Source organism: Seriola dumerili, unplaced genomic scaffold (assembly GCF_002260705.1).
Source record: "Seriola dumerili isolate Sdu_G_001 unplaced genomic scaffold, Sdu_1.0 BDQW01000442.1, whole genome shotgun sequence".
Classification (NCBI taxonomy): Eukaryota; Metazoa; Chordata; class Actinopteri; order Carangiformes; family Carangidae; genus Seriola; species Seriola dumerili.
The window spans coordinates 516,425-538,236 of NW_019174697.1; the positions used below are offsets into that span (position 1 = coordinate 516,425).

Here is a 21,812-nt window from a genome sequence, read left to right on the forward strand (position 1 = left end):
ATATTAGTATAATTACAACCAGTTATTGATCAATTGACAGACACAATACAGTATCATATACATTCTCACACAACCTTATTTTACAGGCTTTGTGCCCACCTCAGTTCTTTATGTGTCAAAAAAGTCAAATTGGTAGAATTGGATTTAAATGAAATGAATGAGGTCTAATTTAACACAACAAAGAGAACCATTCTTATCAATTTCGTCAGTGCAGGTTCACAGCAAACCCATTTTTGACAGCTGACTGTTCAGACGTGGCTGAAGCAAAATGCCTGTAAGTCTCTGTGTGGCTGTTTGCCAAACCCATTCCCAGAAACCAGATTACACCGTCTGCTTGTCTTAAACACTGCTCACACACACACACAGAAACTCCCTCATTATACTGACTGTTTGGCCAAATAGGCTTAACTGAAATGATCCACAAACGAATCCCAAAATGTCAATGATGTACTCCAAAGACATATTGAGGCAGAAACAGCACTCAAACGCAGACACAGAGTCTATAGACAGACTTGCAAATATTTCACAAGAACACACACATACGTGGTGGAAACACACAGATTTAGAAGAATTCCTCTGATTCACTTTGACCTTGCATATCTACACACCTGCTTTGAGAGTTTGATAAAGCAACACTGGTGTCTCTCCCTTTTAAGCACTGGAGTGTGAAGAATTCTGGTGGAAATTTATTGTGGAAAAAGTCAGATCACAACACAGCCATAATGATCCTTTTGCAGGAAAAAATTCTGTTATTATCACTGCTGTGTAATCTGTGAGAAAAATCACACATTCAGTTGTGTTCTCAGTTCATCTTTTGTGCAGCATTAACGCTGTTTAACATTAAGATTGGAAATGCGCAAGCACCTTTAGTGTAGGCGGCGTTTTCACACTGCTTAGCCTTACAGTGCATTCACAGGGCAGTATTTGAGAAAGCCGATCTACTTAACCTGGTGACACATCCTGCGGAGTCTGCCTGGCTGTACAATTTTAGATAGTTTGCATGCTATTTCTATAGCCCAACATATTTCCCAACAATCAAATATGCTGCTAGGTCATAAAAAATATTTAAAGCATTCTATGAATATAATGTGGGAATAAGGGACAGTTTTTTGTCAAACTTAATTGAGTAGATGACATCCAGTTAGAAAAGCCATGGTTGTTCAATGGTGCCTTAATTAAGGGTTGTATGTGTTAAGTGATTCAAGCATAGCTTTAAGTGCCAGCATTTGATGGATAGAGTAGTTTTATTTCATAATGATTGCAGCCTACTGCCTACATCATCCCTTACAATAAAAGAATAACCTGAACCTAGAAAGTACAGTGGCAAATGTGTGTGTGCGTGGTGTGCAATTAATATTTTTTTTCTGGGTGAGTGTGTAGTCTCAGATAATCATCACACAACCTGACCTTCATGTCTTTCTTATCGGGTACAGCAGCCTAATCAATAATTACAGCACCTCAAGTTTGGAGTAACTTAAAGTAGGGCAGGGAAATAAATTAATCTCAAATGGACTCTAGCCCTAATTCCTTAAGATTGATAAAATATTTTTTCTACACGGATGCCACATTTAAAGTATACACTTTAAGATGTATCATCCCAGAGGAAATTTAGAGGTTTGTAGCTAGGTATTAAACATCACAAATTATTAAAAGCACACACACAGAGACAAGGTACTAGAAGAAATAAAACTAACTTCTAAAATCAATGTGTAAATGGTACAAAAAAAACTAAATGAGATAAGAAAAAACTCCTTACATCTAAATTTTAGAAATGAGAGTTATAATCTGGACAAAGTAAAGTGCATGGGCTCATGTGTGTATCTGAGGTTGAGTCTTTCTTAATATCCCTCCCTGAGTTTAATATTCAAACCCCAAGATATCATTTATGGCTGCAACACTGCATCAAATGGAAGATGTCTTGTGCATAAATTGTTACGCAATCCCTGCTGTTCAGCATGAAATATTTCTCATGTTTGGAAAATTCATGATGTGAAATAGAATTTAAAATCAAGCTCGGTGGGTCTGCACAGTGCTTTGATATAATGACCTGTGTGGGCCAGGTGGCATTGAACAGTGAAATTAATCAGAGTAATTATGTGTTTGCAAGGTGTGTAAAATGTCTGAACGATAAAAATTGAGATTTAAGGCTGAAGTGATGGGAAAGGTTTTGTTAATAACAGACATTTATATGTGTTGGGGCAGGAAAAACACATCGGTTCTCTTCCTGCTTTGTGTCAAAATGTCTGTTATTACATTGAACGTCTTTTTGATAAAGAAAAAGCGTATTGTTGATGTCTGTTTGAACTATGTTGTGTTCTTTCTAACTTGTGTACAATTAAATCATCAAGGTTTTAATAGTAGGGCTTATCAGTGAGCTCTACATTTTGCCAATATCCTGCATGTATCATATTACAGAAAAAACACATCTTATTCTTAGTCCCCTTTTTACACATCTACTTTATATGGGCCTCATGTTGTAGACGTGTTTCAGTAGGTTTTACTGCTTGATGCATTCAGTTCACTGCACTGCAGGACTACCCTCAAAGTGAGGCGTTTAGTAAAGATCTGACACTAAAACACATATTCCATTACACATTATCTGGAAATGTCTTGACTTCATAAAAACCTCTTTACGAGGGCATTAAGTTTCTGTTATTTTGTTAAAAAGTGAAGGGCTGGTTTTGGGGGGAACATTCCTGAGTAATCTGTCACTGAAACACACAGCCTAAAATAGAACCAAAGAGATATTTTCTTTCTATTACGGTTGTTCAGGGTTTCTATAAAAAGCAATGGAATGACTATTGGCTCAAAGGACAAACATCCTGGCTTGTGGAACTTTTTTTTGCATATCTTAATCATGACCAGTAATTATAATCACTAAGTGTGCAATGTAAAAGTGAAACTGTTTTACCCAGGTTTCCTCTGCATACAAAATGAATGTGTACTTGAAAGAAGGTATAGTGGTTCTCTATTTCACAAAAGTGCTTCACAGAAAATAATTTTATCTGTAAACTCAAAATATAGTAGTTGGTCTGACATAGTTTTCCAGAAAGCAGCAGGACAGAAATACACTGTTTTCTGATTATAGTACATAATCAATACACCAAGCATGACATACATACACAGACGGTGCAATATTGACTTGGATGATGGGCAGGGCTTGGCATGAAACATGAAATACATATACAGCACAACAATGCAGCATCGTTTCCTTTTCCAAACAGTACCATATCAATGTACACATATGAAAACAGGGTTTTATTACAATTGAAGGCAAACCAAATAATTTTGAGATATCCAAGCGGTCAAACTGTGACAATGTATGTGGGTGTGAGGTCTGCAAAGGCATGCATGACTGCAAATGGCCTCAGTCGTGTTTCTAAGCAACATTCACATCTACTGATCTTCTCTTTCTTCTCTCAAACCGCCTACAACTGGCTATTTTAGTGAGGACAAGCATCTCACTCTGAAAGCATCAAACTATTTACAACTCTTACTGTAACAATACAGGTTTTGACTGGAAAGCACATAGTAAAGGTGAGACCACCACCGTCCATTTTACTCACTAAGGGGGAACTATTGTGACCTTGCAGCCCAATCCTGGACTCAATATTTTCAAGAACAATGGACACTATTGTACTCCCCTACATAGCTGACTGAATTTGCAATCATTTACTAATATTAGGACTTTGGCCATGCAAAATTGCAGGCTGTTAAAGGAAAAATAGCTGTTCTCCAGGTTTTCTATTGATATAAATATATTATGCTTCAATATTCCTTACAAAAAGTTTTAACTGTGCATTTGAATGTTCTTCAAGTCTTTGATTTGCTCTACACTAACAGAAGTCCTGCTCTCTACACAATCCATACTCCATACTCCAACTATGCCCTGCAGTATGTTGTGACTTTAACTGAGTAAAAGCAGGGATGTACTCCACCTAATTCTTCCTGTGTGGGACAGTTTCTCTCTCAACAAAGCATGCCATTTAACCAGAGCTCATCACCCTGCCCCGCCACACACTCTTAATCTCATGGAAACTGCCTACATAAACCTAGTGTCTCATTTCTTCACTCCATATCCCAACTTCTCTATTTTGCGACACTCCCTCTATCCCCTAAAACTTATCCCATTCATCCAGCAGCCCTCCAGACTTTTCCTGTCTGGCATTTGACTCTGTGTCATTACGGTCACCGTGACAACAGATGAGTCAGATGCTGTGGAGACGCCTCACTTCCTGTGAATCTAGAGTATCTTAGACTGTGACCGAATAAATGACTGAACCAATATGGAGAAATTCCTCCCTAAAGAGTGATTCATAGTCAGCAGGATCAAATCCTCATCTGGAACAGTGAAGAGTCAGACTATCTGAATATACTTGTGGTCTTTGTAGGATTAATAAAGAAAAAAAACTCACAAAGTGGCTCAACATGAGAGGTGTGTGGTTTCTGTGTTGCCTGTCTGTGTAAAAGTCTGTGTCATATCGCTAACACCACAAATCATGATTTTTCAACCTCATGACCCCTTTTTCAGGGTCCTAAAATTCTCATGACACCCAATCAGAGCTGACAAGTTATCATGTGAAACTGAACATGGCATTCTTTTTTTCTGTTTACAAGAGCACAGACGGAGCTCTAAATGGATCACATGGACGTTATCACTGAAATCTATTTATTTTATTTTTCAAAACTATTTATTTTTTCTTAAACAAATAGCAAAATGTCAACAAGCCACTGGGCACTGCTAACCCCAAGGTTGAGAAACTCAACCATAAATCATCTGCAACTGCTCAAGTCATACATACACAGACACTGACTCAGCCATACAGACATACACAAGCACACATGGGCACACACTTGACACAGCCATGAACATATGTTACAATACTTACATCAGTTTTTCTAAACTTGGCTTTAAGGCTCTTCATGTTCAGTCCGGTCCATGCAGTCACTCACTCAATCACTCAGTCAAGGCTGTGAAGGAAAAAAAAACACAGATGTTTAAACTCAGCCTCAGTGATGTTTGCTCTCTTTTCTAATGTGATTTAGAGTTTCTGAAAAGACTGAACTACCTGACTTATGAAGTATTTTGTGACACTGTACCCACTCAAGTACAGTCAGGATGAACTGTAAATGTGCAGTGCAACATCAGGGATTTATGGAGGCAGTAGTCTACAGCCTTAGTAAATCAACATTTTCCTGAAAAAACTCAAATGTGCTGTACTGAATTTATAGTTTCATAATGAGTTTGATCACAACATCTATACTCAAGCTGTAACAAATATGAGGAACTGTTACAATCACCTATTCCTCTTTAAAAACTACATAGTTTTGGGAATGGACTTAGCATTAACACATGCAATTCTAATTTAAAATTTTAATTTAAACTGTTGTTGGAACTGGTATCTAGTTTTGTATTGTGTCCTATTGGGATGTTTTAAATTACCACAAACTCCTTGGGGATGTGTGGTGACTGTATTTTCATGCCTCAAGCGTATTTCCAGTTTTTCATGCCTGAAATTACCTTGTTGATGACTTGCCCCCAAAATATCTTGGAGGGTGTTCCAGCAAAATTAGGCTACTTACTCCATTATTTTTATGTCCAGAGTCCTTTGTGTGAGCTTGTATTTCAACTGAAAGAACTTTGTAAGCAATTAAAGACTCTTTGCAATGAATACTAGTAGTGAGGTCCTGAAGAGATCATATTTTTAAATGTTTGTATTCATAAAGGTTTGCAGACACCAAGTGCAAGTTAGGGTAAGTCTTGAGTTTTTGCACACAGATCCTGATGTGTTATTAGAGGTGTTTTGTGCAGTAAGTGGGTGCGCGAAGGACAACCATGTCTGGGCTCCTCTGGCAACATTGAAGCCATTCAGATTAACACATTTGCCTACCACATTCATTCAGATTTACTGTAAAATAACAGCAGTCCATCAATGACAAAGTATGCAGATTAAAAACCACAATCAAGAAGCTGTAGTATGAATTGAGAACATCTCTATAGATATTAGAGGTTAATTAATAAATATTATACAAATGTGTGGTCTTCTGTAACACAGCTAACACTGAATCCACTGTCAAGTTTTGTATTAAAGCACGAACTGGGTATGGTAAGGGCCACATAGGCTACTTACTACCACCAGTAAACAATTCAAACCACAGTTGACCAAGTTGTTACCTGTGCATATTTTCATTTCATACAGCTTCTCAAACAATGGAAGTGGTGTCTGGATACATGAATAAACATGGGGGAAGCTGCAACTCGTTTAGCACAAGAAGTATCAAAGGCGCGAGACGTGCATCGCTGTACACCAAACACTTGAATATCAGATTGAGCTTTGTAACTGCGCCGCGGGACAGCACAGGACCTACTTGTTCAATTTATCGCCGGGAGTAACAAACATTAAGTTGTGAGGCTTTTGTAAAAATGACTAGCAATTACTTCGACCAACGACATCTTACATGATATGAAATTACTGGACACTCTTACCCTGTTATGTGTTGGAGTCGCAGGAGGGCTGGACACATAAAAGAGACTGACACACAACCGCTTTTTGTGCCAAAACCAGATTAGCTACCGAACCGGTGAGAAAACAGCGAGCCGTTGTTAAGCTAAGTCGAGCAGGAGGATGCATAAAGGAGAAGAAAACAGTGCGCCCGCAGCTACACACTGACCCGACTCGGCTCGCATACATTAAAAGTTGAGCTGTTCACGGACTCTCGCCTGTCTCTCGCTCGGGACTCAACTCAACTCAACTGCTGTAGCCCGGTTTAGGAAAGTGACGTCACTGTCCCAGTGCTCTCGTGACCGCGGAGAGCGAGCCCTCTTGTGTTCTCCATTGTGGCCATAGATTGTGGCCCATTCATGTTCTGGTTAAAGGGGTATTTCCCACAAAACCATACTCACAGCTAGAATAGTAAAAATTTGAATAGAAGAAAACCCTCTCACTCTTTTACTTGTTTACTTATTACTTCACCGTACGTTCACGCGTATATGTTTTCCAGACTGATATAAAAGGCTAGCTGGTTGTAGGTTTTCATGCAGTAAACTATCATATAGAAGAAGCTCCAATATAACCATGGATGGATTATGAGACAATGGGTACAAACTTTTTGAGTCATTTTGTGTCGCTCTGTAGTCGTTTTGACACAGACATTAAGATTTAAAAGATTGAAAGATGTCTTAAAAGTGTGTTGCACACAGAAAGCCACTAAGAGCTTTTTCAAGGTAGAGTATATGGCCAAACTGCTATGTTTGATCACATTAAATTGTGTTGATTTACCTTATAAAGTAGCCAGGGGGTGTTTGTTTGCTTAAAGAGGCCCAGAAATTTAGTGTTGCTCTCCCATAAAGCTGATGGACTTCCAAGTGCTATATTTATAAAGAAGTGGACAATACATGGGTTGAGATATTCTGATTTGTATTCCTTAAAATTGGCCAAGCTCCCAAAAGGCTGGTTCCTACATTTCCCATAATGCATTTCAGACATGACAAAAACTCCTCCAGATCCACAGAATTAATTAAATTTTTTCATTAATTAGCTATTTCTACAGGCTGTTTTGTCTTTCCAATAAATTAATACCTGGTCTTTATGTGTAAAATCAGTGTGTATCAGTGTTTATCATCTGTAAGACTGAGAATCTCTGTAGACAAGTCATGTTAACATTATGGGCCTATGTTGCAACAGCAGAGTAGTGAAACTTATTAATGCATGTAAGAACATGTCTGAGCTGTAAGGTTGTAATGCTGATGCCATTTGGTAAGATGAGATCATGTAACCTAGCCTACCACATTATCTGTGTGTCATAAACTGAAACCATTCATTCAAAGAAGATATTTTAGATTTTTTTATATACAGCCTATGGCTGTTGAATAAATTGACCACTTTTCACTCCATTCAGCATATGTCATTCATACACAGTTTGTTATGGTCTCTACACCTGGCAGATCTCAAAATATCTCTCTAATGAGTGTGGGTAGCTGTGTCTTTCAAATTATGTAGTTTTAGAATTTCTGTCTAAACAATCAGGGAAAGGAAAATGACAGAGAAAAGGAGACAGCGCACACACATATGCATAGACGACTGCTCGTAGGATAGTCAGGTTAGGCAAGGTGTGGCCCTTTTATATGAGATTTTGACTCAACAAGTGCTTTGGCTCTTGTTTATAGAGCAGCAAAGAATGTAGGCAGTGGCATGGAGTCTTTGAAAATGTTTAGACAGCGACACCTACTGGAGAATGCATTTACTACATTGTTTTTCTGTGAAATGAATAATTTAATTGATAAAATAAAAATAAATGTGTAATATCTGGTGGTTTACACAATGAAACATGAAAAACATAAAAACATTGGCTATTTGCATATGCTATAAAATATTGGACTTGTTGTTAATCTAGATATACACCAAGTTATGCTTAAACATGTACTGATATACTGATTGCATGCAGGCATAGTACACACACACAACAAAATATGTCATTCAATTTACATGGTTCCTGTGTTATTAAGAACCCTTAACAAAGTGATAATTCTATATTTTACTAGATCCTGTCTGCACCCTTCAAGTCAGGATGTGTCAAACACTGAATTTACCTGAATGATAGTAGGAAACTAGTTTGTCTGGCCAAGAAATGATTCAAGGCAATGAAGTGCCTTGCTCAGGGGTACTTCAGCACTGTTAATGTAGAAATTAAGTACAGAGAGGATGAACAAACTGGGGAGAGGAAAGTAAGGTTAGGCCTACACGTATGTGTAAAGCCTACACATGGCCACATGTATGTGTTAGGGAAGCACTGGCATAAGAATGAGCTCTGAGCCTTCAAACACCCTAAGTACTAATTTAGCTAAACACTGTTGTGGGCCCCTATACATGACATACAAGACAGCTAATAATGCAGGGCCCACCTGGAAGAACTCTGTGTACATATTCTTGCTTGGGGGTTGCATATAAACAAATAGAATTGCAGTTAAGCAAACCAAATCACAAACCAACTGTAACAAAATGATATTGGACCTTTAGAACTTTTGGAGCCCTCTGGCACTCACTTTGCTGGTCAGGTAATTCAGCCTTGACCCTACATCAAAATAAAATAGTAGCATAGTCTCCTCTTTTTCATTTTTTTTACAAAGAAACAATGGTGCAATGAAATCTTCTCGATTTGTTTACACAAAGAATAATCAAGGCATAACCTGAGTTTTGATGCATTTTGAAGAATGTTAGAGATCTAATTTGATGTAATTTAATGATATTGTGTGTCTCTCACAATAGGCTATGTAACACTCAAACAGATGGCCACAATACGCAGCAATGTAGAAAAATTGACATTTCCTATCATGGAAAACCAGCTTGTAATTAATTTTTTGTCACATTTGCGTCAATTTTTTGTTTTAAATGTTTACTTAAGTACATCAACAAATTTATTTAGATCTGGTTGTTTATCTCATACGAGTCCATATTGGGTTTTATGTTTGAAACACAATGGTCCACAAAAAGCTTCTGACTGAGGTTTAATGAGCAATACTGTCATGTGATTAAAAACAAAGAGTGTTCATCTTCAAGATAGATATTGCCCTACATTTTGGCTTTAACAACCAGATAACGTGGAAAATAGTTATTCTGTTTATCACCAAATGGTTGTTAGAGTACTGTCACATTTCAAAATTATATACAACTTACATGGGCTATTTTAAGGACATTGCTGTAGTGTATTCGTCACGGCTTCATGTTCCGGGAAGCCGACGACCTTCGAGGAAAGCGGAAGTGGTATTAGTGAAACATTTCATTCCGGATGTGTGTCTTTGCACAGTCGAGCAAGTTCCTGGGAAATCAAAACAAACACAGCAGACACACTGTAGCTAATGTCAGTGAAAGCTTACTGAAAGCTGTATCTGTTAGCGATCAGCCTGCTGTCTCATCATGCTACTGAAATCATGCTGCATTTACAGCGTAGGAGTTTTTTCTTTGCTATTTTTGATCACGGGCATTTCTCTGGTCTTGTCTAACGTATTTCCACATTTTTTGCAGTCGGTAGTTAAAAAGGTAAGCATCCTTTCCAGGCTAACGTTTTATAACAGGCGTTAACATTTGACAATCTGCCAGTAAGCTAACTTAGACATTTGGTGACAGCTAATGTTAGCTTAGCTTGAGTTGATAAAACAGCAAAGCCAGCCTTTGACGCTGTGTTTCAACTTCGCTTCTGAATTTCATTATGAAAGACGTAGCTGAACAGCTTTATAGCTCTTCAGCTCAGTAAGTTGAATGTTTTACAAATGACTCACATTTATAAATTCAGACGACTCCCTAAGTTGGCCATGTTGTGGCAGCTGCTGCCAGTACTGCCATGGGCAACATGTTTAATGAACTATGTTCTCATGTCATATTGGTATTGTTACGTATATTAACTTTGAAATTAAATATCTGATTAAATTCATGATGAAACATTACTTTAATTCGCCTTGTTTAGCATTTATAAGCAGTATACAAACATATAGCTAGCTAATATATGGTTTCTAACATGCTTATGTAGTTGTACACAGCAGCTAGAGGGTCATTTTTAAGTGATTAATAAGGGAAAGTAGTTTTTCACAGTTATTTTGCTTTCTGTTCCTGCATTGTGGTCTACTTTAATGTGACATTAACAGCGTATCATGACACCCAACCCACCACTAGCTGCAGATTTATACACTAGTGGTGATTGTCATATGATGTGAGGACACCTTAGTCAGCATGAGGTAAACTGTCTGAAGTCACACAATTTTGTCAACTGTACAAGACTAGTAACCCACTGATCTTTGTCCCCCATAGGAAGTAGTTTTGAAGAATGGCACAGAGGCATTTAAAGCCTGGGAGAATCCACCAGCACCCATCTACATGCAGTTTTACTTCTTTAACCTGACCAATCCCCTAGAGGTGCTGGATGGGGACAGGCCTGCTGTGGTGGAGATTGGACCATACACGTACAGGTGAAAGCAGAATGGGAGAAAAGCTTCAGTTTTTCTTCTGTTTTTATCTGTTCAATAAAACAGAATTACAGATGTCATAGCAAGAAGACAAGCCACTCGGTCTTAGAGAAGGGGAAGCGAAAACAATTGTAATCAAGGTGCCTCCTCCTAAACATGAACAAAAATTAACAGAAGAAGCCAAATTGTCACATCAGTAAAAGAAAAAAAAGTCACTTACATTCAGTCAATTACTGCTATTTTTGTTGTGAGTACAAAGCTTTTGGCTGTGTTGTAGCAAGGTAGAAAGGTGCCAAAATGCTGATGATTAGATTAACTTAAATAGGAAAGAAAGTACCCAAAGATGCATAGGGCATTTACATTATACAATACAATACAAAATTTTAAATGACAAAGAATGTAAGTCCACTAAGATATCAATTCTTAAAATAGACTTGGATGTTTTTTAATGGTATTTTTGACTTGAAAGAATAATGGCCTTCCCTTCCCTTAAGACACCAGGTGAAAAAAAAAATGACTGAACTAAAGTTTACCATAGTAAATTTAGGTTTACATGAATAGTGTGATTACAGTGCATAAGCAGTGCATAAAAGCACCAAAGCTACCACACACAGACTTGATAGCAGTCCAAAAAATGTTTGGAATGCTTTTGTCCAGCCTTTCTCTTAGATAGCTTTTGTTGCAATTTTAGTAGGCCACTGTAAATAGTTTACAAAATATAATAATTTAAAGAAATGCATTTACAACTGCATGTTTCTGCCATTACTTACTTACTGTCTTTTTTTTAGAAACAGCAGTGACAGTTTGCAGAGGCTGATCCAGAGAGATAATAGTGTGACCCTGTCTCTGGCTAGCTTTAAACAGCTTGTTTGACTCAGCACTGACAGACACAGTAGCTTTGTTTGAAATCAGGATTGCATTTCTGAGATATTTATATTTTTCCTTCCTTATTTTCTGCCAAAAAAAGCCTTTCATCCTGTCAATTCAGCATTACTTTGGCTTACAAAAACCCTGTGATCCATTTACTCACCCAGTCGATATGTGCAGAAGTTCATATATCATTTTATCCCTGCTTTGGTAGACATCTTAACATAAGGGAGATGTGTGTTTTTTTTTTAATGTTTTTTGTTCACTGAATCAGTTAAACCGGGCAGGTTGCAGAGTTGTTGATAAAAATTACTACTCTCTTTCCTGATTCATTCTTATGTTTCAAGTTACAATAAGGTGATAATTAGTTGTGTAGAACAGTTGAGATTGTCCTTTTAAGTGAGGAGTTTTGTGTTTCTGGATTGACATTAATTTCATCATAGAAACTGTCGCCATTTTGCAACAGTTGCAAAGATGTGGGTTTTAGATAGGAAGGAAGGGACATAACTTAAAAGAAACAGCTGCTCCTTTGCATAATGCTATATTTAAGTTAGATATGCATTATGATTGTCAGTATACAACTTTATAATTATTTAACTTTAAATGTGTTTAATATTGCACTCAGGACTTGGGGAGATTGATATTGTAGAAAGATAGAGACATAAACTAATCCTGGACAAACTTATATTTGGCTGCAGCACGGTAACAAAGAGCTTGTTGTCATGTCTGACTATCAACAGTTAACCTCTTTCCACCTTAACCTGGTTGACTGTTATATTTTTTGTACACAGGGAGTACCGGCCTATGGAGCAAGTGAACTTCCAGGATAATGGCACTAAAGTAACAGCTGTCAATACTAAAACCTACATATTCCAGCGTAACATGTCTCGAGGTCCAGAGAGTGACCTCATCAGGACAGTCAACGTCCCTGCCTTGGTGAGCCAAAGAAATCTATGAATTTCAAAGTTTATAGTATTTAGTGATATTTTGAAGGTGAGAGAGGATTATTATGTCCACCACGTGAATATAAGGGGTACTGTTGAATAAATAATAAGTACTTTATTCTTTGGAGTAACAGCAGACTCAGTAAATCTCTGACTATTAGCCCACTTAGTGTTTTGCCTTCTTAAGAAGTTCTGAGATGATTTTGACATCCACAAAAAAGCAACAGGATTGTCCAAAAAACTATTAAACTAATTTGATACAGAGATTAAATAGTTTAATCTTAAAGTTCACAGATTAGTCCATGTTGTCTATTTTTTTATTTTTTTTATCTAATTATCTTATTCCCAGTGGATTTGATTTCCTTTTACTGTAAAAACATTGCAGCAGGATGTTGCAGCACTTAGACTAGAGTATATTGTGCTGTAATGTTCTACTATCACGTGAACTGCCCTATAAACTTTAAAAAAAAATGTTACTCAAGTAAATGATTTATTATATTACCTGGTATTTTGTATGGCACTTATGCAATTTAGCACTTTACATAACAGGTTGTCTTTAACTAGATCCCTCTTCTTCCTCCCTCTCGTAGACGGTAATGGAGAGATTCAAGGACGAGCCTTTCTTTGACAATCTGATCTCCTCCTACATGAAGTCCACTGACGAAGGCCTGTTCACCACCCGCACAGTGGGGGAGCTGCTGTGGGGATATGAAGATGCCCTGCTCAAAGCCATCCAAACTGTAAAACCTGATCTGGATGATGTATTCGGACTCTTCTATAAGGTCTCATTAAGCATTACGATACATAATTGTATAGTTATTTCAGACTGGAAAGTTCATATAAATGGTACAAAAGATATCAGATAGTTGCACAGACATTTTTTTAGAATCACACAAAGAGTTTTTTGTGTAATTGCATAGACCCTCATGGGACCAGCCATTTCCTTGTGGTTGTTTTGGCTTTCTTGTGCGAGAGCTGTTTGTTGAAATTATTCTTTTTTTTTTTCTTACAGAGCAATGCTTCCAACGACGGTGAATATATGTTCTTCACTGGCCAGCAAAACTACAAGGACTTTGCTAGAGTGGATACATGGAACGGTGAAAGGTCATTGTCTCCACTCACCTCCAGTGCAAAATAATAGAACTATCTGTCACTCTGTAAATCCAATCAGTTCAAATGATTGATTACATGGAATTTAAATGGATGGATAACGATTATATCAGGTTTATTTAATCTTGTTTGATAAGAATAAGGGAGCACAAAGTGAGTTCCTTGTTGATTTTCCATGCCATTGTCATCTCACAGTTGATTTCACTCTGTTTCTAGGTATTTATACTGATAAATGAAGTGATTATTCAGGCTCATCAGTTAGTTAAAGTAACTAACTCACTTGTTATCTGTGTAACGGAAAACAAGCAAAGTCACTCACACTCACTCACACCAGTGTTAATCCTCCTCTTTGACCTTTTGGATTTCTCTTCCATCTCTGTCTCTCTTTTAAAGCCTCGTTGTTTCAGACTCCTCTGTTGTCTGTGTTAGCAAGGTATAAATAATGATGATATTCCACATTTGACTTGTTGGCCAACTAACACTGCTAGCCATCACTCTCATGCAGTATCTGTCAAATATGAACCTACAGCCAACAGGAGGTTTGCTTAGCTCATAGACCCCAACCTTCAACTATTCCTTTAACACACAAAGGATTGCTGTTCAGCGAAAGCAGCCGCAGCAGCAGCTTTAGCCAAGCTCCTACCGACCTAAAACGTTTGCAGTCTTGATCTACTGCAGGCCCACACTATTTAAAACATTTAAAAACAGATTTGTTGCCTGATGAATTGGTGAGATGTCCTTCAGTCAGGTTGACAAAACACAAATGATGACCTGCTTGAATGCTGGGCCATTTAAAAGGCTGAAACGCTGATGCTAACAGAAAACATTAACATTGGAATTTTGTGCATCCATACAGCTCGCTGAATTGGTGGACATCTGATGAGTGCAACATGATTAATGGAACCAACGGAGCGTCATTCCATCCGGTCATCACCAAGACTGAGAAGCTCTACATGTTCTCCTCTGACCTGTGCAGGTGCAGTGAGTCTAAATACTGTGTGTTAAATGCCGACGGCTTCACAGTGGGTAACATGAAAGGGATTTCAGTTTGGTGTAGTTTTTTTGTTTTCCTCTTTTGCCGACCATTATTTTTCTGGTATTCCATTTTGCCTGGTTTGAGTTGGCAAGGAAAAAACGGCCTCTCCTCAATCATGCTAAAAATGTCTGCCTAAGCCTTCCTCCCTGCATTATTCATGTCTGGAAATTGGATTAAGAATGCCAATTTAGCCTGGCTGGTTGCATGGCTGGTCAGTGTTAGCTTCTTGAATGAGGTCACTGGTAATGTTGATACCTATTTAGTGCTGCTTAAAGCAACTAATATCAGCTCTGTTTAACTGTTAACACACTTCAGATCTGAGGGTGCAGCATTTGCATATTAACTAACTCTTCCTGAGGTTGTGAAAAGACGGGTTTATGCTTTATGAGGCAGGGAAATGTCAACTCAAATTTTGAAAAACCTGTTTGTGCCAAGCAGGCTTTCAGTAAATCATCTTACCACAAAGCTCATGCACAAAATGAATGCAAACCTTCCCTCTTTTGTTGCACTTTCAGTTTTATGGAATTGATTTGTGCCTGCAAAAGGTTAACCAGCGTCTGATTCAATTTCCAAGGTCTCTGTACGCTTTGTATGAGGAGGATGTGACAGTGAAAGGGATCCATGGGTATCGCTTCACTCCCCCCAGTGAGGTGTTTGCCAATATGACCGTGAATCCAGCAAATGCAGGCTTCTGTGTCCCTGCTGGAAATTGCCTGGGCTCTGGTGTGTTGAATGTCAGCGGATGTAAACAAGGTGGGAAGCACATTAAGCAGCTGTTTTACATGAAAACAAAAACAAACAAAAAAACAGAACAATGTTTCATGAGGTAACATAGGCAATTATTCTTTAGAAAGCTGTTTCATCATGAATGAATGCAGTGTTGAGTTTTCCAGGGCTGTTGTTTTTCTGAATCTGCTCTGCTTAATAACTGAATCTTTTGTGTGTTCAGGAGCTCCCATCATCATGTCTTCACCACACTTCTACCAGGCAGATGAGAAATTTGTTGAGGATATATTTGGTATGAAGCCTAACAAGGAAGAGCATGAGACAACCATTGATATCAATCCGGTAGGAATTACAACTTACATTCTTAAATAAGTAATTTGTGTACATGTTGTTCTAAACCTTTCTTTAATTTATTAATTCATGTCTTGAATATGTTTTATACATAAATTTGTATAAAACCCGGCACAGTGACAGTTACATTCATATTAACCACTAGATGGTGTACTATGTCAGTTTTATAACTGCAAGCCAATTGTTATCCACTTCTTTAAAACAGTGGTTAAAAATTAAAGCAGGTGTCTTGGTACGGAGCTGTCACCAAAGATAAGCTCTAACAGCTCTTATCATGTGTAATTATAACTGCCTGTGGTAAATTTGTGATAAAGAGAATTAGACTGAAAATGGGTTGTTGATGTGACATGACATTTTCCCTGTCACCCAAGATGAAAATGAATATAATTAGTATTGTTATCATTTAAAATGTAGTAAATAGTTAAACATTTCTTTGTTTTGCATGAACCTGTTGTTAGAAAAACGACTTTGTTATTAGATTTTTTTCAATTTTTCAGCCAAATTTCAAAATTGCCCTCTGGGTGACTGTCTCAAGCATGGTTAAATAAATTATAACTTTTATGAATTAAAAAAAACAAAAACATAAACATGTTCACATTTTGTGTCTATTTTAGTAAATGGCATTCATTTTTTTCACCCATATATTTTCTAAAAGCATAAGGATGTGATACATTTGTATGTCCTCTAGTGTGACTAACAACTTTAATTAGTTTAAGGACCCCATTCAAGGTCATGTTACTGAAGCCCCTTGTGAATGTTAAACTGCATGATTATGGAAAACTATGCAAATATGTCTTGCTAACTGCTAATGACAGGTTAGCTAGGAATAGCAAGGTCAATAACTGACATAAGGCTGAAACATCCTTTGGTGTGACACACTGGTGTGACACCTGTACTTTTTTATTCTTTTTTACCATTTTCAGGGTTTTTGAATGCAATAATTACATTAAAGAAAATATTATCTGCTGTTTTCTTTCCAGAAAATGCTGTAAAATTTCATAAAAACAAGTATAAAATGTGATACTTCACTCTTTTTTTTTGAGACAAACAATTGAGAGAGACAAATGAGTGGGAGTACTTTGGTGTGATAACTCATATTTTGTCTTTACTGCAATAACTACCATTTTTGTCCTGTAGTGTGACATAATGCCCTATGGTGTGACACCCATAAAATAATTTTTTTTATTTTTATTTTTTTATTTTGACGTATCTTAAAATACAGTTGATTATCGTCACTCAGTTTTGAAAGGATGACAGCAAAGTTTAACTTGCATTTATTGAAAAAGTCCAACAAGTTCCAATGAGTAAAAAAACTGTTTTACAAAAAAAAGCATTTTACTGTATATTTGCCAGCTACCCAAATCCACTCCCAGGAAAATAATGTGTAGCTGGATATCTGTTTAGTTTAGTTTAGTATGGAATTAGAAGAATTTTAATCCTCTGAATGCAGTGAAGTGAGGTTGCAACTCTGCAAATATAAAGTACCTATTGAAATGTAGTAAATTTGTACCTTAGTGTAACCTTACCTTTTGTTTTGCAGTGTTTTGTGTCAGTTACAACATTCAAAAATCCATAAGAAATATTGCTTACAACTTTTTTTGACAGATATACTCCAAGTTTAAAACAAGAAAAGATTTACTGTAAATTATTCTGTAATAGTTCAGCTATCAAAAGATGTTGTAAAAATAGGAGCTAATAAATTGCTCATAATGCATTACCCTTGTTACAATTTATTTGCTCCAGTCCTGAACATGACATCACTTTAAATGCTGCAAGAAAGGAGAGTATAAAGACATAAATGTTTGTTCAATAATAAAAAAAGTTGAGGTCGAATTATAAGACAGACTTCTGTTTATCTGTCTTCAGATTGTTGTTTTTCTTTGGCAGCCATGCAGTGCTTGCTTTCTAAGAAGATTTTATTTAACTCCTTTTTTCTTATTGCAGTGTATTTGTAGGGATCTGCACTGATACAATTTGGAGTGTATTATTTAGTAAACTGAATCTTAATTTGGTGATAGAAGCAAAATGAAGAATGTATTGTGATGCAGGACTATCAAAGCTGGTGAAAAATTTCAGGAAAGGTTTATTGTAAATTATTTGAAAATGTGTGGACAAATTACCTAACCCAGCATGCAACCATACACTTCGATTTCACACAAATTCATGTTCACTTCTACTCCTACGTGTAAGGTGGTAGCATCATAAGTTCAAAAGTTGTCTTTGCACCCGGTAAACAAGCTACTGTTTTGTCTGTTTATCCTCCTTCCCATACTGTAATCTTCACTGTACCACCACATGAGATCATAGAGATTGATCAAAGTCCTTAATACTGGGTCATAAACACTGGATTGTGATGCCCTGAATATCTTCATTAGTAAAGCAAAAGAATCAGCTTGATTGCCAACGTCAGGCCTGTGATTTCCACTTGGACCACCTACAATAAAGATGTATGCAGATGCAACCCTGTTACAACAATCACAAAAATATGTGTAGGTTGGTGTCGAAAAATAAGAAAAAATGAAACTGAAAAATACTTGCAGCACAAAGATCTTGCACGTAATATCTAGTGTCTGGGTATTGGTACTGAATATGCTATAATGAGGCACATCTGTTCATACACGAGGTGCGACAGGTCTAAATATACCAGTGTGCAGTATACTGCACTGCACCGTTGAGTTCCTCTTAAGTCAACTAAACCAAGTCTAATTGTGTTTTGCAGCTAACAGGAATCATTCTGCAAGCAGCAAAGCGGATCCAGGTCAACGTGTATGTGGAAAAAATTCCCAACTTCAGGTAATCACTTCATGGACTTCATCAGTATCTAGTTACTGCCAAGAAATTTACATAACCTCTCCCTTTTCTCATAAAAACTCCCGTCTCCATACTGGCTTTAAATGAAGCTGTAATGACTGTATGGCTTCCTACGGATGGGTCGGGTTGCCAGTAAGATAACTGTAAAGCAATTTTGCCACCATCATCATTATGAATGGACTTTTGGACAGACCAGGCTCACTTGTTATGCGTCTACTTGGCATCTAAAGTAACAAACAGCAAGATAATCTTGAGTCCAGACCTACCAGATGTACGTGTTATCAAATGTTATGTAGAAAAACTAAATGTAGAATATACTATATATTTACACAGTGAACAGCACACCCGGGAAGATTTAGTTGTGTTAGGAAATTATTTGTTTTCTGAATGTCATTTTCCATTTATTCATCAACTAACAGGCGGATGTTCAAAGTACTCAAAAGAACATCTAAATAATTATGATAGCAGACAAAACATTGTGAATAAATTTATTTTATTTAACTTTTTTTCAGTCAAACAGGAAATGTGAGGACAATGGTCTTGCCTGTGGTTTACCTAAATGAGGTACAAATACACAAACACACACATACACACATACATACACATTCCATTGGTGAAATTAAACCACATACATTCAGACAGATGTTTTTTCATAGTATTCAGTCGTGGCCAAATTTCATGATCAGGAACTCTGTTGCTTGTAAAACTCAAATTCTAATGTCTTTCTCTGCTTTCAAAAACTACATTACAAACATGAAATGAAAGAATAGTATAGAATAGTTTGATGTTTACTGTAATAGATAATCAGAGTTTTCCTTGTTCACTGCTTTATGTAATCTTTTCTCTTACTGTCTTCTCAGAGCGTTGTCATTGACGACGAGTCGGTCGTGAAGCTGAAGGTGATTGCTCTCGAGCAGAATGTTGTGGTCAACATTCCGTTCATGCTGATTGGCGTAGGCATCACTCTGGGAGGAATCTTCATGTTCCTGATGTGTCGACAAAAGATTCCTGAGGTGAGTGTGTGAGTCTGTGACCTTAGAGCAGCAACTGGTATGTGATCATATAGAAAAGTCTTTTTAATTTGAATACGTTCTGATTTTCTGCTGTTTATCGAGAGAAAGAGAGGGATGTTATATTGGGAAATTAACAGTATTTTCAAATATATAATATTTCGCATTGAGCCTATGCAGCGGGATGCTGCACTGTAGAGCCCGGCTGTCTTAAAGTAGAGGAGCTGCAACACTAGCGGGCCCGAGGCGGACGAAATGCAGCAGTGTACAGTGATGAAAGGATCAGATTTTTATCAGCGTTAACATGTTTCATGTCTGGTTTGACTTTTTCAGAGCACTGCTGCTGAACGACAGCCCCTGCTCTCATCATAGCACCAAACAGGATTTGAAAAGAAGAAGATTGTCACGTTTGCAGTATAACTCAACATCTCAAGGGTTCAGTAACAGTTTCACCCCTAAGTAACAGTTTGAAAATGTCCATTGTTAACAAGAATTACTCATTTTAATCTGTTAGTCTGTTGGTTGAAGAAAGTGAAAGGAAAGAAGGAAGTGAAGTGTTTTTGTTGTTTCTTACGGGGATGGGACTAATGTCTTCTTCTCATTTCAGTTCTAATGATGCTGAAATCCCTTTTTTTTTTTTCAAATCTTTAATTGAGTTTATTTTTCTTTTTAATTCTCAATATGTGGCTTAGAACCTGAGCAGAATAATTGAACTCTCCTTCAAAATCTGATTTAGATCCTCTAGAGAGACGGGTCAGAACAAATCCAAAAATTAAAGGATTTACAGTGGTTTGGTGAGACTGTTGAGGCAGCACGAATAAGAAATGCAAGAGAAATGTCCTCTTGTTCCTCTTTCACATCATCTTTATTTCTAGACATAAACCAAGTGAACAAAGTCAAGCTCTGCAAATATCGTCATTTTCAGTCATGCCCTGTCCTCCTTTTCATTTAGACTTCTCGCTCAGTCTCCTGAGGTGTCTGAAGCTCTGAATCTATCGTGAATCAGATCAGCTTCATTTCAAAACCATGCACCCTGCTCTAGCTTTCGGTGGAAACACAGTAATCTACAGTACACATGTATATAGTATGATGTGGAATAACAGCCAAATAGTATTACTTCAACAGTGGCAGTATAAAGGGAAGGTTGTTTTTTTTTGCCAGGTGTGGATGTTTTGTCTCAATATGCACTACTTTCTTTCCCCTAATTCCAATATGTCGGCATGAATGTGTGATTTTTAATTTCTACAGATATTATGTTAAAATCAGTGTATACAGAGACACTACTGATAGACTTTTGCAAATATTAAATAATGTATACCTTTTTAACCTCCATGATTTTTACTTTTAAATTCTGCATTTCTGAATGTTATTAGATTGATGGGACTTTATTTAAAGTTTGCAGAAAAATACAGTGTTTTTTTGGGGGGGGGGCTACAGCTGTTTGGATAGCTCACTCCTCAAACCTAATGGCTTTTCTGTCCAGCACTATACAGAATGTTATTAAAATGTGTCCATTTTAACCAATGTTTCAAACACATCACTGACAAGCTGTCTACCGTTAATGTAGTTGTGGAGTTTTTTTTATATGTAAAAGATAATGTGTGCACCACTACTACTGCATAGTAAAATCAATACATAATCACTGTTTACATATAATGGTTCACGTATCCAACAATTTGCACATTGTCTTGTCATTTGCTACAACCTCAATAAACTCTGTGTGCTTCATGTTCTCCGCAGGTGTGTTCGTGTTTCCTCCATCACACATTGCAAAACGACTTGATAACGTGCTGTATCATTGCTCACCTTGCTTTTTCCTTTTTTTAATGGAGGTCACCATAAAGAATGACTAACTTCAGTCTGATTGGTGTTGAAACTTAATACATACACATGCACACACACCACCCTTGATTTCAACAGATGAATCATCAGTTAAAATTAATGGTCGTATAGTGCACTGGAAGTATTTTGAAAGACTGATGACTTACCTACAAACCTGC

At 37.2% G+C, this 21,812-nt stretch overlaps 2 protein-coding genes across 3 annotated transcripts in view; one reads left to right on the forward strand and one right to left on the reverse strand.

Annotated features, from left to right (window-relative positions):
* The window catches only part of rai14 (retinoic acid induced 14), a 38,620-nt gene extending 31,906 nt beyond the window's left edge, over positions 1-6,714 (reverse strand). For both annotated transcript variants that reach the window (XM_022762212.1, XM_022762211.1), the window contains exons 1-2: positions 6,488-6,714; positions 4,890-4,971 (exon numbers count right to left, since the gene is read on the reverse strand). In XM_022762212.1, the coding sequence (XP_022617933.1) occupies positions 4,890-4,925 (36 nt within the window). In that variant the 5' untranslated portion in view covers positions 4,926-4,971; positions 6,488-6,714. The remainder of the gene's footprint in view (positions 1-4,889; positions 4,972-6,487) is intronic.
* A 3,087-nt stretch (positions 6,715-9,801) lies between these two features.
* On the forward strand, positions 9,802-21,544 carry LOC111234239 (lysosome membrane protein 2-like). The gene is made up of 12 exons (XM_022762206.1): positions 9,802-10,037; positions 10,803-10,960; positions 12,616-12,760; positions 13,359-13,550; positions 13,781-13,872; positions 14,735-14,854; positions 15,489-15,667; positions 15,864-15,982; positions 18,711-18,784; positions 19,315-19,366; positions 19,663-19,815; positions 20,146-21,544. The coding sequence occupies exons 1-12, from the start codon at positions 9,915-9,917 to the stop codon at positions 20,182-20,184; spliced, it is 1,446 nt and encodes a 481-aa protein (XP_022617927.1). The 5' UTR covers positions 9,802-9,914; the 3' UTR covers positions 20,185-21,544.
* Positions 21,545-21,812: the final 268 nt, after the last annotated feature.